Here is a 13,229-nt window from a genome sequence, read left to right on the forward strand (position 1 = left end):
TAATAATGCTTCATGTACTCATGGGCACAGATTTAACGTAAGAGGCAGAAGGTTTAGAAGGGATGTGAAGAAGTATTTTTTGCACCTAGAGGTTGGTGGGACCTAGAACTTACCGTCTGTATGGGTGATGGTGGCAGAAACCATCACATTATTTAAGTATTTAGACGTCTACTTGTGATGCCAGGGCATACCAAGCTGTGGGCTACATGTTAAAAAATGGGATTAGAGTAATTCGGTACTTGCTTTTGACCAGCATAGACTTAATGAGCAAAAGGGCCTTTTTATGTGCTGTAGACCTCTATGACCTTCTGACATTCCAGTGCAATTAGAGAAGTACTGTTGCACCGTTGGAGGTTCCACATTAAACTGAAGCCCATATATCCATTCAGGTGCTTGTAAAAAAAAATCCTACGGTACTACACTATCTTAGAAGTACTGCATCCTAACCAATACTCACCCCTCAATCCGCATCACAGAAAAATAGTTTATCTGAACTTTAGCAGCTGTTTGTGTGGGAATGTGGTGTATGCAAATTTGCTGCTGTGTTTTCTGCATTATAGCAGTGATTATACTTCAAAACAAAAGTACTTCATTGGCTATAAAGTGTTTTGAGATGCTCAGTGGTAGTGAAAAGCACTTTATAAATTCAGGTCTTTCTTTCTGCAATGTGAACCTTACTGCACCAATATTATATTTTGAGAATATAATGTTAATTATAATTGAATTATGAATAGTTTTGCCTTTAGATCTGAGTTGAGGCAACTCACTGGAGTTCATTTTACTTCAAACTTTCATAATATTGATTAACATTAAAAAAATTAACATAACATAATATTCCTTTCACCGGATTGCACGTTGGATTCAAACATTACCTGGGGAAGGATTTTTTACTTGTATTTGTTAAGATTTAGGAGAATCAGAGATGATCACAGTGAAACATATAAAATTCTTAATGCTGAGATCAATGCTGACGGGTTGTTTCCTCTACCTGGAGAGTCCAAACCTTGGGCTCACAGTTTCAAAATAAGGAATCATTTAGGGTGTAAATGAGAAATGTCCTCAACCAAAAGGTTGTGAATGTTTGGAACTCTACCCTAGAAGCTTTATATGCTCAGTCATTGAGTATATTCAGGATAAAGTTGATAGACGTTTTGCGACAAAGAGAATCATTGACATGGAGGCAGTGTAGGAATGTGGAGTTAAGGTAGAAGGTCATCCCTGGACTTATTGAACGGCAGAGTAAGCTTGAAGAGATAAATTGCTGACTCCTCCTACTTCTGATGTTCTCAGTAACAACAGTTGACTACTTTAAAAACCATTGCTACAGTAACTTTTCTTGTAACTGTAGCAATATATCCTCTGCTTTATAGTGTACAATATTCCAGCTCTCATCAAATTTGAATTATGCATAATTTCAAGAGGAGAACTTGTTAGTTACTACTGATATTGGATACTGTTATCTTTATTATGATTTAGGGTATTTGAAACTGTTTTATTAAGTGCTAATAGTGATTAATACACTTATGGATAGACAAAACAATTGAAGTCTAATTTTATTAAAGACTCCTGTTTTTAATTTACTAAACATGCATTCAAATGCTCCTGTGTAAGGGCAGACTGTTATGTGCTGCATTAGTGTAATTTACTAACATGCTACTACCATAGAGTCAATAGAATATGATTTTGCCTTTTGGCAAATTCCTGACGTTGGGTGAAGGGCACAATGTTAGGTACTTGTGTTTTTGACCAGCTTTCAATTTAAAATTTCGAGATGACTATTAATGCAGCAATTAAGTCAAACAGTGATTCACTTCAACAAACATGCAGACTATCTGCTATTCTCTAACAATTAATAAAGTGCTCTTAAAGTTAATTTGGATTATTAAATAATTAAATTCTTCAGAAAGAGTGAGCTTCATCGTGAATTCACATCATATGCTGAATTTCTATCTAGGGGATATTGTAGATGAAAATTCTTCTGTGGTAAATTATTTATACATGAGATCATTATGTTGGAAGAATACAGCATTTGTCTAAAAATTAACATAACATAATCTGTTCTGCTTTCATTCCTCAGCTCCCACTGAATCACCCCTACGGCCTAAGCTGGGTAAGTGAGGATATTTCAACACTGCATGAATGTGGTCTGTAGATCTTCCGTGGTCTATTGTTGTCGGAATGTGTTCTCAACATATTTTCAGAGATATGTCATGATTTTATTCAACTGTTGCACTGCATATACTTGTTTCACGCTGGCCCAAGTTGTCCTGTTTATCAATTTAACTTGTTTTATGTTTAACAAAAGGATCATAAAATATATGTAATAATCTGATAGGATGTCATTGTATCACTGCTGACTAATCAACAAAAATCTTTTCCAGTGTATCAAAATTTCCACAAAATGTTTTTCGTTGTGCTGGAACCTCAAGCAATCTGACAGAATGTGCAGAAAACTGCAGCCAGATGATTACACTCAGATAAAGACCCTTTCAATAAATTGTGTTATTAATACCAGGAGCACAATTTTCCCCTCACTCAAGGTGGTGAGGAAGATGACAAGAAGGATAAATAATTGGGCAAATTGCCCCTGGAGAGATACTCACACTGTCTTGCTATCACAGCAATTGGGTTGTCAGCATGAAAGTTCATGTGTGCCCTCAACTTGTACCAACCTGATTACCTGCCTTCATGGCAAACCATAAAAGTGATTAGTTTCCAAACAGGAAAACTAAGGTGACCTGCCTCTGTGGAGTTACTATAGAACCATAGCAATGATGCAGCAGAAAATGAGACCATGCAGACCCAAAGGCACCTAGATGCCCTTCTAGTCCCATCTTTCTGCACATGACCCATAGCCCTGCAGCTTACAGCACTTAAGGTGAAGATTCAGGTACTTTTTGAAAGAGTTCAGGGTCTCTGCCTCCACCACCAACTCAGGCTGTGAATTCCAGCTACCCATCACTCTCTGTGTAAAAAGATTTTGCTCACGCCCCCTCTAAACCTTCTGCAATTTAGCTTGAATCTACAACCCCTGGTTTTTGAACACTTTGCCAAGGAAAACAGGTTCCTCCTGTCTACTCCATCCCTACTCCTCATAATTTTGTTACCCATTTGCCTTCTCTGTTCTAAGGTAAACAACGGCATCACTCTTTGTAGCTACAACTTACCAGTCAGGCAATATTCTAGTAAATCTTTCTGAACTCTGTCCAGAGCAATTACATCCTTTATGATGTGGCAATCCTGCTGCATATAATACTCCAGTTGTGGCTTGTAATGTGGTGATCATAACTGCACACAATACTCCAGTTGTGGCCTCACCATATTACAGTTGAGGTGCATAGGAGCTTCATTTGCCTCAACCTGAGTGCAGTCAGCAGCAGGGATGAGGAGCAGGAGGCATGTCTCTGAAAACCATTGCCCTGCCATTGTTACTGACTACACCCCACCTCCTTCAAAAGGAAATCACCTATTCACTGTTTCAGCTCCTCAAAACTTCATAGATTGAGCATCCAATGACCATCTCTGGGTCCTAGTGGCTGCCACTATCTGATTGGCTGGCAGCCTCAGGCAGGTTAGGTTTTCATTGGTGATGCTAGATTAGAGTGGTGCTAGAAAAGCATAGCAAGCCATGCAGTTTTTCAGTGAGCCTCCTTCATTGGTGATGCTCCTGATTGAACAAAATGTTGGGCAGTCAGAACTTTTAATACCAAATTGCTGCTGGATCCAGTGGTCTTTCTCCTTGGAGGGGCCTGGGAATTAACACGGATGTCACAGCAATTTATGCTCAGAGCACTAAATCCTAACTAATAACATTGAATGGACTGGGTGTCATGAGAGGAGAATTCCTTTTGTGTTTTAGTAATCTCTGGATCCATTATAAATGGAAGTAGGTACACCAAGTACTATTTTAATTTGGAGAGAAATATGATTCCATCCTGACATGTTATAAACTGCTTCAATGTTGTATAGTTAGTATAATATTTAACCAGACCATACAATAGCATATAAGTTGAAGCTTTTTTGATTTTTTTTTTAATCCTGTAGCCTTGAGATCCTTTCTGGAAGCAATATAAGACATTGTCTTCAAAGCGTATAATATTTTTTGACATGTGACTGACTGATACACAAGCCCCAATTTTGTAAGGATCCATTCTATCAGTGTCATTTTGTACAATCATTATTTCTGCTTTGCTGCCCTTGCAATAGGAAATAACAAATAGCTGCAAAAATTGAGGTTGCATGTAAGATGGTTGGGATCATGGGACTTATAGAAATTACTTACAAATTGCTGTATAAAGAGAACCACATCATCAGGTCTAAAGATATATCTGCACCGTGCACATTGGCTCCTGACCAATGGTCAATATGTTTGATAATGCCACTCCTACACATGTATGTCAGTGAAATATGTTGTCCATACCTCTGTTTCACTGTGGGTGTACTAATTGAGCTCTTTCTGATTTAAAGTCGGCTTTTCCTGTTGATGTCAAGTTCATCACAACATGTTCAATATGACCCAATCCATCCAGGCCATTGTAATGGCTATGTATCAGATAGACCAGTCTTCAGTACATCCCTATATCAAACATGCGAACCTCTGAAAGCTGACAATGAGAGGTTAGGCAGGGAGCTTTCATATCTTCATGCTGTAGCATCAACAGCCAAACTTCTCTCAGAAACACAGTCCAAAGTCCAGTTTAAGCACTCTGGCCCCTCTTTCTGTTTGACCATAATGTTCTCTCCCAGACTTACTGGCACCAGTTCCCGGATACTGACCTCATTAATGGCTAAACATCTGATATCAGGTTAAACATCCTGTTTTCCTGTCATGTCGAAGAGCCTGTAGAATCATTTGAACAAGAACTAACTTGCAATTAAGAATCAAAACAGAAATTACCGGAAAAGCTCAGCAGGTCTGGCAACATCTGTGAAGAGAAATCAGAGTTAACGCTTAGGGTCCAGTGACCCTTCCTCGGAACCCTGAGTTCTAAGGAAGGCCACTGGACCTGAAAGGTTAACTCTGATTTTTCTTTACAGATGCTGCCAGACCTGCTGAGCTTTTTCCAGCAATCTCTTGTTATTGTTTCTGATTTACAGCATCTACAGTTCTTTCAGTCTTTTTTTAACCTGCAATTAACTTCAGGCCTGCCTCACAAACAAACAACAAGGAACAGGAACAATTTGTTCCTTTTATTTTAAACATAAGCAGCTGCCCACAGTTCCAAAGGTCATCTTCAGCTCACAGTTCACAGCTCTAAAACCAAAACTGATGAAAGAGTAAAATGAAAAAAAAAATCAGCAAGGATTCTAAATGCATCCTTTTGCATTTATCTACCAAGCAGTGATATTCAGTGTTTCTATGAAACACTAAAGAGGAAGGAAAGTTCTATAATGTACTTTACTGTTTGCATAAAATTGAATTTATCTATTTCCTATACCCAATCTTCCCCTTAGTTATTCCTTCATCTTCCCAGTCTTTCAGTGGGAAGATTATTTGTGCTGGAATGTGTGCTTTGAGCCTGTGGTATGGTTATAAGTCTGAAGCTCTGGATGCACTAACTCTAAATGTCCAAGGAACAATTGGATCTGTGCGTGAGAACAATATAGCTGCCAGCATGTCACCTGACACCCTCTCAATCATATGTGGTATCTGGTTGCAGTGGGACAATGTGCGTCCACCTTGTAAGGAGGTCACCTGCTTTGTCCTTCACCAATCACACCACCGGTACTGAGCACCATAGCTGGAGCCCCAACTGGTTTGGTGGAAATAATTTATAAAATGTTAACAAAATAAATACAAACATAAGTTCTTTAACACTATACAAGAGCTATTTAAAAGAAACTCATTACAAATATCCAAAAGAAAGATTCAGACCCTTTGCAGATATCCAAACCTCAGTAAACATTCATCTCTATCTCCAACACTGAAGCTTCTTGTTCAGTTGGCATGGCCTTAATTAGTTTCCTTTTTGGCAAAGTTCTTTGAATTCAATCAATGCTATTCTTTTTAATTAATGTCTCTCCTTAAGACCTTACATGGGCTTCCTAAACCAATGTTTTCTGCAACTTGGTAGGATGTCTTCCTCTCTGACAACTCCATAATCTTCTCCCTATGGAATTTTCTTCTAAGCAACTCAGGACTTTTTCCTTTCTACCCTGAATGTTCCGGAGACTGCTAAATGTCTCGCACGTCTGCTGCTAAGAACATTTTCCCTCCAAATGAACCTATATCTCTTTGGGTTGTAAAACTCCAGTCAGCAAATACCTTAGCAATTATCCCCCATGGACTTGCTTGTTATATACCTAACATCACATCATATCTTGGAAATTCTGTCTTTAGCTCGCTATTCAAAATGACCTTTTGACCTTTTAAAAAAAGAGAGACCTTCATAGTACTAAAAATAAATCCACTCTCCTCCAACTTAAAACTTAAGTTTTCATGTGCTAACAATATACTGTGAGGCTTCATTCCAACGGCAACATGAAGATGTTTAAGTTTTAATGGCAGTATTCAAAGAGTTTGTGCTCGGTCCCTTATTGCTGTTGCCGTCCTCTGTAAATGCCTGAGAAAATCCCACATGCACATTCATTCTTTACGTTCGAACAAGTCCCTGATAGTAACCTCAGAATGTGACATAGAACATTCCCAGTCAAGAATAGTGATATCATATACGTAAGCAAAATGAAAAGAAAATTCATTTTTAAAACAATTCTTTGATATTTATCTGATCTCACAGCTCAAAAATGCTTCACCAGATGAGGCGCTGAACTAGCAACTACACTCGAACAGATTGCTTCTACTTCCCCCACCAAACCATGTCACATTGAGAGGATACTTTTCTGAGAATGAAACAAAGCAGATTTTTGTTGCAAAGTCAAGGAAGTTTAAATCTACATCTAGCAATGTTGTACCCTGAAACACTCAATATTAGAACTGGGAAGGTTCCAGATAATAACACTAACACAATTTGCATTCATGAACAATAAAATCACAAATATTCAAAAAAAAACATTGCCTGGATATAAATAATTAACAGGAAGGTGCTGACAATCAACACGGACATCTACTACAAACCGACCGACTCCCACAGCTACCTGGACTACACCTCCTCCCACCCTGCCCCCTGTAAAAACGCCATCCCATTCTCCCAATTCCTTCGACTCCGCCGCATCTGCTCCCAGGAGGACCAGTTCCAAAAACGTACAACCCAGATGGCCTCCTTCTTCAAGGACCGCAATTTCCCCCCCGACGTGGTCGACGATGCCCTCCACCGCATCTCTTCCACTTCCCGCTCCTCCGCCCTTGAGCCCCGCCCCTCCAACCGCCACCAGGACGGAACCCCACTGGTCCTCACCTACCACCCCACCAATCTCCATGTACAGCGCATCATCCGCCGTCATTTCCGCCACCTCCAAACGGACCCCACCACCAAGGATATATTTCCCTCCCCTCCCCTATCAGCATTCCGTAAAGACCACTCCCTCCGTTACTCCCTCGTCAGCTCCACACCCCCCACCAACCCAACCTCCACTCCTGGCACCTTCCCCTGAACCGCAGGAGGTGCAAGACTTGTGCCCACACCTCCCCCCTCACCTCCCTCCAAGGCCCCAAAGGAAACTTCCATATCCGCCACAGATTCACCTGCACCTCCACACACATCATCTATTGCATCCTCTGCACCCGATGTGGCCTCCTCGATATTGGGGAGACAGGCCGGCTACTTGCGGAGCGTTTCAGAGAACACCTCTGGGACACCCGGACCAACCAATCCAACCACCCTGTGGCTCAACACTTCAACTCCCCCTCCCACTCCACCAAGGATATGCAGGTCTTTGGACTCCTCCATCGCCAGACCACAACAAAACGACGGCTGGAGGAAGAGCGCCTCATCTTCCGCCTAGGAACCCTCCAACCACAAGGGATGAACTCGGATTTCACCAGTTTCCTCATTCCCCCTCCCCCCACCTTGTCTCAGTCAAATCCATCGAATTCAGCACCGCCTTCCTAACCTGCAATCTTCTTCCTGACCTCTCCGCCCCCACCCCAGTCTGACCTATCACCCTCACCTTGACCTCTTTCCACCTATCACATTTCCGACGCCCCTCCCCCAAGTCCCTCCTCCCTACCTTTTATCTTAGCCTGCTGGACAAACTTTCCTCATTCCTGAAGAAGGGCTTATGCCCGAAACGTCGATTCTCCTGTTCCCTGGATGCTGCCTGACCTGCTGCGCTTTTCCAGCAACACATTTTCAGTTATAAATAATTAACAAGACATTATTAATTATTTCATTGATTTGATTATTTGATCCCCAAGCGATTTCTTTTTGACACTAACTTCCCTGCCTGTTTGAATTCTAGTATATGCATAGAAGCAGCTCTCAGCTTATGTTTAAGTATTTATGTTTAAAGGGTAGACCGATCTTTAAAACTTTTACATTGCTTAAGTAAAACTTTGTTTGATATAATTATGTTAAGTATGAAGACTTGTAAATAAATAATCACAAGCATGGTATTCTGGTAACTCTCTAAGGGACTATAACCAGTACCATGCTCAATAAATGTTTTACAGGCATCAGGGGAGGGACTAAACAGCACAATTGGATGCTAATGAGGGCATGCAGCAGTGTATAATAATATGCTAAAATACAACCTACATCCCTTGGCACACTGCAAATTTTAATGGACCTTCGTCATTTTCAACACCCATGTGGCAATATGCTTTGGAGTTACTACTAGCATTCATTTAGATTTTAAAGAAATAAAACAAAAACAAACTAATGCTGCCATGGCAATGAAAAATGTACAAACCTCAATTGCTAAGATTTGCATGCATCCTGTCCTTGAAAGAACTGGCTTTGAATAGAGGCCAAACAGAGGCAAGGCTAACTCTCCAGAGCATTGCACTTAATATAAATTGTATGATGATAAATCATGTTTTCTCTTAATAAAAAAACATTGAAGGAGTTCTTCAGACATTGTCAGACAAGCTCAGATGTTCTTTTTTCAGAACAAATTACTTCATGATAGATTGTTTATTAATAATACTTAATTTCATTTCTAAGCTGAAATCCACAGTGCCAGTGTGATTTTGCGGGATGACTTTGATTCATATCCACAACTGGAACTGAATCCAGACATCTGGTAAGTGCTTAATTTCAGTAATTTGGAGGGGAACCGAAGGTCTTATTATCAATATCATTATTTTGACACTTGTTACGAAGCAGAGTCCATCTGTTGTGAATGCTAGTGGGCACTCAGCCAACTAAAATATTGAAATCAGAAATTGTCAGGTTTGTTCTGTGTGTGCCAACTCCTTACCTTCCATTTATATAGTGACCTTACTGCAATATGCATCCTCTAGCCACTTCACAGATGTGGAGCAGATGCCAAACAAAAGAAACAACCAAACACATAGATGAAAAGTTAGTTTTAAATGAAGCTTTTAAAGCAACGGCAGAAGTTAGCAATATGAACAGGTATTAGACGGAAGTTCCAGGGAACAGGACAGAAATCTAACTGGATTAGTAATCCAATGGCCCAGGTTAATGCTTTGGTTTGAATCCCGCCATGACAGCTGGTGGAATTTGAATTCAATTAATAAATCTACAATAGTCTCAGTGATGGTGACCATGATAATCACCACTGATTGTTGTAAAATTCCATCTGGTTCCTTGAGGGAACAAAATTTCTTATCCTATCTGGTCAGCTCTACATGCAAATCTAGACTGACAGCAATGTGGTTGACTCTTAATTGCCATCTGATGTGGCATAGAAAGCCACTTAGCTGAAGGGAACTTAGGAATGGGCAATAAATGTTGACTGAGCCAGTAATGCCCGCATTTCACAAGAACGCAAAAAAAACCTGACGCTAAATGTCACCAATGATTGCACAAAGTGGACAGAAGATGCTCTCACCCCATGCACAAGTGAAGGTTTTCATCCTTTATGCAATTGCCAAGATCTTCAGATTCACAGAAGTGTGTGCAGCCTTTGCAGGGGTAAGCATACATAGAAGCAAGCTATGGAGAAATATTATTTTTCATTCTTCAGTATTTTTGAACCTACATTTGCTCAAGGCTCATCTCACATAAAACTGAAACAGCCACATTTGGAATTCTCCTAAAGTTTTACTTCTAGCTGAAACACAAAATGCCTCTCATATTTTTTCCTTGAGGATATTGTCTTTTTTTTCTTCAGTTTTTCTCTCTCTATTTCCACTTCTTCTGTTTCTCTGCTTTGCTTCTTTTTCCCTCTCCCTTCACTTCCTTGTTAGTCCTATCCTGGAGAGAGATTTGGCTGCTCGTGTGAAATGTTAATGGGTAACAAAAAATGCTATTGAGAAACCTGCTTCTAAAGAATGTTCCTTACATCATAATATTCTGTCATTCTGTAATAGATCATTTATCTCAAAATGTGGACGTGTGAACATTATTTAATTGTTTGAGTCCAATAGATCAAATACTTGAGGACCTAATTTTATTAATTCCAAGAATGTGCATGTTATTGGCTGGGTCAGCCTTTATTCACCATCCCTAATTGCTCTTGGGAAGACAATAATGACCTGTCTTCTTGAACCCTAAAGTTCATTTGAACTCACAGCCCTTGTTCAGATAAATCCTAGCAAGCCGTATTAGCAAATATTGTAGGATTAACGATAAAGGGGTGTAGTTTCTTAGTCTGATCATATAGTACATAACAGTTGCGCTGTGAGATTGGCATGGCTTGTTCAGATTGACTGAATTCTATTCTGAACAATTCAAAGCATTCCCAAATGGGGAGTGACTTTCAACAGAGTAATAGCAGAAAACAGTTGGTGACATCTCAGTCCTCAAATTGTAATGGTAGCTAGAATATATTTGACTCCTTAAAATATTACATCTGTACAATTCTGGAGATGATCACAATTAGTTCTCTTAGAATTCCATTATAATGCCTGGATGTTCACACCACCACAGCTGTTCTGTTTACTGAGGATAGAAAGTTCAACATTTTTAATATCAATTTAGTCACAGTTTCTATTTGAACTCAGATAGGAATAAATATTTGTAGCCACATATAATGATGCTACATTTGTGCATAAATGCCTTTTCAGCCAACCATTTTACCTCCCAAATCAACTCCTTAATATGGCAGCTTCCTGCTTAACATTGATAGAATTTCTGATAAAACATTTGTCCCCTTATTAATAAACCCCGTGTCTCTAATGTTTTGATGCATTTTAAAACATGCTTTTAACTTGTCCTTCAGCGACACTCCTCCTAGCTGAAAAAGATAAGATGTAAAATTCCAAATACAGGAAATAGAAAATATTGGAAGCATACCAGAGGTCAGTGAATATCTGAAGAGAAAGACAGTTAATGTTTCAAGTATAACACTTGCTCAGAAATGTTCTTTCTGATTGAATTGCTCGGTAGGAATCTGGCTTTCCCCATCTATCTTCATTTTTTTAAAACATGTTTGGGGGGGTTACGGATGTTGAGACCAGCATATATTGCCTATCCCTAATTACTCTTGTGAAGGTGGGATGAACCACTTTCTTAAACCACTGCATCCATGATTTGAGCAGTTTTTTTTAATGTTAAGGATTCAGCATTTTGGAGGGTTTTTAAAAAAAGTTTGATTCTGTACTGTTTTTACTTCCTGTAGTTGATTTAGTTGGCAGTCTGCTAAGCCAAAGTTTGAAGTTAATGGCTTTTAGTCCCAATGCACTCTTGAGCCCACAATCCAGGAATGACACCATTTGGCAGTAATTATAAGACTGCTTCATTGTCAAAAGTGCCATTTTCAAACAAGATGTTAAACCAAAGCCCTCACAGTCTCCTCAGTTGCATTTAAAGTAATCCCACAGCATTATATTTCTCTCAACCAAAGTCAGCAGACACAGTTTATGTGGTTGTTTGATCATTTGCTGATCGTGGGATCTTCTTGAATGCATCAGACTGTCACATTTGCCTGTAATCAATGTCTGTGGTTCAAAAGCAATTAATTGGCTGTCAAGTTCTGAGGATATGAAAGGTGCTACCTAAATGCAAATTATTTCTTTCACTTTGTCTTTAATCATTTAAGGTCAATGTAATCCTCTTGGCTGTATGAATTAAAGTATTCTTGCTTTGTCTGATTTCTTTAAGGTTTGAATGCAGCCACTGCGTGGTAGGGAATCAGTGTGGTATCATTATGCATGGCAATGCGATTACATTCTGCGAGCCATATGGTCCACGAGAACTGGTAAATTGTTTTTAAATGTGAAGAGTTTACTTTATGGAATTATAGCTGATTGATTTATACTTTCTGCAATTAACTATGACATAAAATGATGCTTTTATTGTGAAAGGAGATGTCATTAACTGTGTGCATATTTCTCAAGTATTAATTTACACTCATTGACTGGAACTCCATTCTGGTCCATTCAGAGTCCAGAACTGTAAGGCAGAGTGTAACCCAACCAGAAGGTCCAAGATAACTTGAAATTAGGCCTGTCAATCTCACTTTAATGATTTAGCCATGATGTGATTGCCTGTCACATTTCCACAGGTTGTTTTACCATTCCATCAAATGGCCAGATGATGTTGTAGTGGTAATGTCACTGCACTGTAATCCAGAATCCAGCTCTGGAGATATCGGTTTGAATCCCATCATTGCAACTGATGGGATTTAAATTTAGTTAACAAATCTGGATTTGAAACCTTCAATCATTGTAATGGTCACCAGACAACCATTGCTGATTGTCATAAAAACCTATCTGCTTCACTAATGTGCTTTAAGGAAGTAAATTTGCTATCCCTACCTGATCTGACCTACGTGTGACTCCAGACCCAAGGGTTGACACCTTTCCATCCCCACATCCCAGGAAAGAATAAAAAGAAGATGCGGGCGATTAGTAAAATATCCACAGAAATGCTGTATAACTGCATTCAAAGTTTGTGCGAAGATTTGTAGCTCGGGTGCTCATTGTTGTGGTACTGTTGGCCGAGCTGGAAGTTTTTGTTGCAAACGTTTCATCCCCTGGCTAGGCGACATCATCAGTGCTTGGGAGCCTCCTGCGAAGTGCTTCTTTGATGTTTCCTCCGGTGTTTATAGTGGTCTGTCCCTGCCGCTTCCGGTTGTCAGTTTCAGCTGTCCGCTGTAGTGGTTGGTATATTGGGTCCAGGTGGATGTGTTTGTTGATGGAGTTTGTGGATGAATGCCATGCCTCTAGGAATTCCCTGGCTGTTCTCTGTCTGGCTTGCCCT

At 39.7% G+C, this 13,229-nt stretch overlaps 1 protein-coding gene across 1 annotated transcript in view; it reads left to right on the forward strand.

Moving 5' to 3' along the window:
• The window catches only part of reln (reelin), a 391,311-nt gene that overhangs the window by 137,703 nt on the left and 240,379 nt on the right, over positions 1 to 13,229 (forward strand). Inside the window, exons 5-7 of the mRNA XM_043713852.2 lie at positions 2,078 to 2,110; positions 9,063 to 9,141; positions 12,129 to 12,225. Of these exons, the coding sequence (XP_043569787.2) occupies positions 2,078 to 2,110; positions 9,063 to 9,141; positions 12,129 to 12,225 (209 nt within the window). The remainder of the gene's footprint in view (positions 1 to 2,077; positions 2,111 to 9,062; positions 9,142 to 12,128; positions 12,226 to 13,229) is intronic.

Source organism: Chiloscyllium plagiosum, unplaced genomic scaffold (assembly GCF_037043375.1).
Source record: "Chiloscyllium plagiosum isolate Xiang-an unplaced genomic scaffold, Cpla_swu_hap1 HiC_scaffold_23, whole genome shotgun sequence".
In the NCBI taxonomy this organism is placed as follows: Eukaryota; Metazoa; Chordata; class Chondrichthyes; order Orectolobiformes; family Hemiscylliidae; genus Chiloscyllium; species Chiloscyllium plagiosum.